The sequence below is a fragment of the Sorghum bicolor genome, chromosome 1, assembly GCF_000003195.3.
Source record: "Sorghum bicolor cultivar BTx623 chromosome 1, Sorghum_bicolor_NCBIv3, whole genome shotgun sequence".
NCBI lineage: Eukaryota > Viridiplantae > Streptophyta > Magnoliopsida > Poales > Poaceae > Sorghum > Sorghum bicolor.
Window position 1 is genome coordinate 71,113,823 of NC_012870.2, and position 6,000 is coordinate 71,119,822.

At 49.5% G+C, this 6,000-nt stretch overlaps 1 protein-coding gene across 1 annotated transcript; it reads left to right on the forward strand.

Moving 5' to 3' along the window:
- Positions 4,257-5,757, forward strand: LOC8078834. Its single transcript, XM_002465489.2, has 2 exons — positions 4,257-4,850; positions 4,962-5,757. The coding sequence occupies exons 1-2, from the start codon at positions 4,492-4,494 to the stop codon at positions 5,245-5,247; spliced, it is 645 nt and encodes a 214-aa protein (XP_002465534.1). The 5' UTR covers positions 4,257-4,491; the 3' UTR covers positions 5,248-5,757.

A 6,000-nucleotide genomic window follows, 5' to 3' on the forward strand; every position in this document is an offset into this window, starting at 1 on the left:
GAGCCCATGTCAAGCCTTAGTCCTTAGCTTGGAGCATCTCCAAGAGTTCTCTAAATTCCACTTGTCAAATCTTCTATTTTAGCAACTTGATAAAATATTTGCCAAGTCAAAATTTGTTGTTTCTCCAAGAGTCTGTCATTTGGGCTTGCTAAACTAAAAAATGAGGCCCACAAACAGGCTTTTGGACCAACGGAAATAACAGGCAGGGCTCTCGACCGATTGTTTTCTGCGCAGCCGGTGCACCGGCGACTGTACTCCTTGCCGCCGCCGCCGAGGTGAACGATCAACTCCTCGTGAGATCAAGGCTGCGTGAACGATCAACTCCCTCGCACATTACGTGTGTGGTCCGAGCCCTGGGCCTGGGCGGCTCACGTACGCTGTACGCTCCTCCAGAATCCAGATTCCCCGAAAACGAAACCAGCCCGGCCGGCCGCCCAGCACGTACTGGTACTGGTGCTCGATTCGATGGCAGCGCGCGGGGGCCGGGGAGGCGAGGCGAGGCGAGGCGAGGCAGCGCTGGCTGGAGTTGTCGTCCGCACATGCACTGCATGATTATATCACAGCTAAGCACAGGCTGTGCTGTGCAGACGAGGCCTCTCGACTTCATTCATTATGCACGACGACATTCCTTCTCACGAGGCCGCGCGTTGATTTCGCGAACGAGTCCGCCGCGCGGAAACCTGGACGCGCGGAGGGAAGTTTTGGCAAGCGAAGGGTTTTGTCAAATGTGAATAGCAAATTGTTAGAGAACATTTTCTACAACTTTTGCCAAATTTTGTAGTATACCAAGTGAAATAGCAAACTTGTCATTTCTTGACAAACCCTTGCCGTTGGGGAGGCCAGGGAGCATCTTTTGGATCCTCGCCACGCACCTAAACGTCAGATCCTGGGTTTTCTGAGTTGGCTGCTAGTGATCAACATGGGAGCATCATAGTGTTTATCCACAAAAAGGAAGTAATAAATGGCAAAAACTATAGCTACCAGTGCTGGTTGTTGAATTTGAGTAGATGCATAAACAGTTTGCTCAGCGAAAAAAGAGAACACTATCCAGTTATGGTGCCATATGGAAATTATTCATTCTAAAAAGTGAAGGTACACCTTGTCGGAAAAATATTCGCTTATTTATAGATTGATGAGCGCTCGCGAATTATCCGTGTCAGACAAATAGGAGATAATTCTTGTATAACTTAGCTTATAGTCAAATAACTTTGCTCTGTTATTGAGCTTGCTCTTAGGCCCTGTTTAGTTCCCTACCCAAAATTTTTTCATCCATCCCATCGAATCTTTGGACACATGCATGGAACATTAAATGTAGATAAAAAAATAAACTAATTACACAGTTTAGTTAAGAATCGCGAGACGAATCTTTTAAGCCTAGTTACTCCATGATTAGCCTTAAGTGCTACAGTAACCCACATATGCTAATGACAGATTAATTATGCTTAATAAATTTGTCTTGCAGTTTTCTGACGAGCTATGTAATTTGTTTTTTTATTAGTTTCTAAAACCCCTCCCGACATCCTTCCGACATCCGATGTGACACCCAAAAAATTTTCGTTCCCAATCTAAACAGGCCCTTAGTTGATAGTAGTCGGTAGCTATGTTGCATTTATGTTGCTGGGATACTAGATCTAGGCTCCCAAAGTAGGAGCTCGGCCTCTTTTTTTCTCCAGGGATAGAAAAAGGACGGTATTTTACTGCTGGATATGGTAACATGCTTATGTAGACTTAGGCCTTGTTTAGATAAAAAAAATTTAGATTTTGACACTATAGCATTTTTATTTTTATTTGATAAACATTATCCAATCATGGAGTAACTAGGCTTAAAAGATATTCATCTCGTGATTTACAAGCAAACTGTGCAATTAGTTTTTGTTTTCATTTATATTTAATATTTAATGTATATACCGCAAGATTTGATGTGACAGAGAATCTTGAAAATTTTTTGGTTACCGATATCTTACAGTTATTATAACTTTTTTGTTTTATTTTTAGTAAAAAACCAGATAAAACTCGGTAACCGATATCTTCCACCAGTTTCGCTTTCATCATCACTAAAATAGGGAAATCATCAGAGCAGACAGTGAACAACGTGACCAGAAAAGATAGATTATTGGAACCAAATGTCCAAATCCAATGATCAACCAAAGAACGCCGCCGGCCTCAGGTTCATACGCACATCCACCCTGCCGCGCACCACGGCCCGTGGGCTCCCGTGCTCATCCCCCGGTGCCGGCAACTCCCAGTCTTGCAGCTTCACCGCCTTGCCGAACGGCACCGTCCCTTCCAGCAGCCTTGGGTTCCCCTCCATCACCTCGCTGCGGCGCCTCTTCATCGTCTTCTCCTCCTCCTCATCGTCCATGTCCCCGAGCACCAGCGCGTCGAGCAGCCGCAACCGTGCCCTGCTGATGACGGCGGTGTGGCCCGAGGTGTGCGGCCCCTCGCGGGTCACCACCACCATGTTCGTCCTCCTTCGGAAGAGGAAGTCGGCACGCTCCACGAAGATGTCTAGAGACAGGTCCGGCCAGTTCGACGCGACGGGGACCCTGATCCCCAGCCTCCACTTCTTGAAGTCATCGCTGTCAGACTCGAACGGAAGCGTCTGCCAGGCGACTACCTCGTCGGCGATGGCAACGTAGATGGTGCAGGTCCGTGGCCACGCCGGACCAGCGAAGCCGCTCATCCTCGGCCCGGTGAGGATGACCTCCAGAAAGCCCACGGTTTGAGGGACCTGGTCTTGCTTCACCTCAGCCATGTTGGGGCTCGTAGCTACTAGCTACTAGCTAGCTAGCTAGGTCGGCGCCTCCGCGTCTCGCGTTGATGGCGCCTCCGGCTCCGCCTGCGCTGCTCGGCTGCGGCGACACGTTGGATCTGTTTTTTGTTTTTACCAAATATGTTTTCCTTTTAAAGGAAGCAGTGGCCGGGGACGCGAAAAGTTTGTTTTTATATTCCTAGAATATCTTTTTTTGAGGGGGAATATATTCTTTTTGTCAACAAACCTATATACTATCTACAACCAAGATCAATGTCCATGTCTATCAGGACACAGGGGCGGATCCACGAGGGGGCTCCCGCTCCCGGGCCTGCAGCCCAGGTCGTGGACCGAATTCCAAGGGGGCAAGTCCTCAGCCCAGCATCCCAAGAATCCACATCAACCGCCAGCCCCAGCCTTGCCCAGGACGGAGCAGCCGCGGCCGTGCCCGCACCACACCCACGACTCGCGAGCCGCGTCCGTGTCCTCCACTCGCGACCACCGCGGCGCGCCGCCCGGCATCCGCCCTTCGCGTCCGGTGTCCAGTGCGGCAGTCCCGCCTCCGTCCTCAGCCCCTAGTATGCAGACGCACGGTTCAGCACTTCAGCTCCCTCGGGCTGCCTGCGCGTGCCGTCCCCAGCCCCCAGGTCCATGACTCGAGCGGCGCAGCCCCGCGACGGCGAGTCGCCCCGTCCCGTCCGGCCTCTACGGCTCCTCCTTTGGCGGCGCCGGCAGGCTACAGGCCATAGCCCCGCGACCGCGAGTACTGTGAAGCTGAAAAGAAACTCTAGAAGATGTTTTCTCCTCGTACATTGCGTTGCAGTTGGCGAGGAGTTTACCACCCGCTCCAAATTCTCTCTCTTTACGGGCTGTTTTTTTTTTTTTATAACTTGGATTCTCTTCACCGGCTGAAAGACGATTACTATACCTGCTCTTATCATGCTGTATACTCAGTCCTTTTTTTCCGAATGCTATGTCAGAAGCTCCCTTACTTTTTTTTTAAAACACAAAAATAACAGGAGCTTTGCCTTACTAGGTCCAAATTCTCAGTCTCGTTTCCTCACAAGCATATTGAAAAAAAGAAAACTCTCATGTCCTCACAAGCATCTCGAGAGAGAAAAAAACTCAGTGTCCTCAGGTATCAAGTTATCTATACTGGCGTCAAAATGACATTTATTTCTCAATTTTCAATTGGAAATCATGTGAAGCCTAGCTCTGATATTTCTTTGGCAAACATTTTAGTTTAACATTGCGTCAAGTTCCTGCATATCTATATCTACAAGATTTCAGACAGTTAAGGGTTTTATTTTATTTTAGGGACATTTTAAAAGGACAACTATTATTATTCTTGGTGTCCTACGTGGGTGTGGCATTACCTGAGGTAATACATACGCTAAACGCGTTTCAACTCAAATGCATCGCAGTGTACTACCAGATGGACCAGTAGGAGACTTCTTGGATTTGTAGAAGATATAGTGGCAAACGCGTTAAAGTTAAATGGACAGGACAAAATGCGTTGACTTGACTTGGAGCATGGAGCACTGTGGGAGAGGCGGAGCCTCTTGAATTTCTCTTCAGTCTTCACTCCCTCTCATATAATCTCATCCACCATTGTTCCAAATTTCCCACACCAAGCTCATCATCAGCTTCCATCAATCAATTCTTCCATCTGCCGATCAACATCTGTCTAATAATCCCTCGCTTCGCTTGTTAGCCCGTGTGTGCTGCGTCCCGTTCCCATGTCTCATCAGCCTCGTGTGCACCCGAACGCGGCGCCGGCGGCGGGTAACCTGGAGATGGGCGACCACGCCCACGGCGGCGTGTACCCGCCGCTTCCAGTTCACAGCCAGTCCGTGAACCAGCAGCAGCTCGGCGTCGGCCTCGGCGGCTGCGGCGGCGGCCCCAACACTTGGGTGGGCAACGACGCCAACACGCTGCTGGTGGTGGCCACGCTGATCACGACGCTCACCTACCAGCTCGGCACCAGCATCCCCGGCGGCTACTGGCAGCAGGACACGACGGCGGCGTCGAGGGACGGCAAGCGGCAGGTGACGTACCTCGCCGGCGACCCCATCATGCGCGACCTGCACCGGCCAAGGTACGTACGTGCTGTACGGTTCGTTCGTTTAATTTCCGCCACGGCTGCCTTCGATCTGTGCGAGCTGAGGACCTGAGACGTACGTCGTCGTCGGGTTGGCACACGGTGCAGGTACTGGGTGTTCATGGGCGCGAGCTGGGTGGGGTTCGCGAGCTCCATGGTGATGACGCTGAGCCTGCTGGTGCGGATGCCCGTGGATTCGCGCCACGTGCGGTGGTCCTTCGTGGTGGCCTACTCCAGCCTGGTGCTCACCTTCGTGGTGTCGCAGCCCAGGACGCACCTGTCGCTGGACATCTGGGCCGCCGTCCTCGTCTTCCTCTGGATCATCGTCAGCCTCCACCCGGACCGCCGCGCGCGCGCCATCCAGGTGCTCTGCTGCGGTGCCCGCGAAGCCTGAAGCAAGCAAACGAATGATCGAGTTGTGTTCACGAGGAGAACTACTCTGGGCTTCTTCTCTTGTTTTTTTCCCAACTTGATGGCTCGTGAACTGATTAATTGTTGCTTATTCTGGTGATTGGGATAATTTGCTGTCTTTTATCAGCTAGTCAACCAAGATGTAACAAATCCTGTTGCAGATTAACCATGAGATGGTTGCAAGGGTATCTGGTGGTGAAACTGTCGTGTAAGCTGCAGAAGATAGCCACAGCCAGAGCCTATTATGAGTTTATGACCTTGCTTGAGCAGTTGAGCGCTATAGCACGTAGTATCTAGATAGAATGATAGATAGACAATGGACATTAGCGTAAGCTTTTCGGCACCACCTGCACTTTGAAAACTATACTAGATGTTTCCATGTCAACGTGTAAAGAAAAGGAAAAAGGCAATGGACATTCGCTGGTAAAACGATTCTGTTGAGTGTAAAATGATTATCCTTGTTATTCAAGTTGTAGCAGTTATTTTTGGTATACGTCTGGTTGGCTGATTCTGACGAATAAAAGTATTTCTGAAAGATTCCTGAAGTTTCAAGTAAATCGGCAACAGGATTCCTGAAGTTTGATCAAGTAGCTAAGGCCTTGTTTAGTACGCGAAATTTTTTGAATTTCGCTACAGTAGCACTTTCGATTTTATTTGATAATTATTATCCAATCATAGACTAATTAGGCTCAAATGATTCGTCATGCAAATTACAGGTAAACTGTGCAATTAGTTA

What these genes read in the sequence shown, in the direction of transcription:
- LOC8078834 (XM_002465489.2), top strand. Translation starts at nt 4,492, where the DNA reads ATGTCTCATCAGCCTCGTGTGCACCCGAACGCGGCGCCGGCGGCGGGT. An exon ending in CGCGACCTGCACCGGCCAAG is followed by an intron (nt 4,851 to 4,961) that starts GTACGTACGTGC and finishes CACACGGTGCAG; the next exon opens with GTACTGGGTGTTCATGGGCG.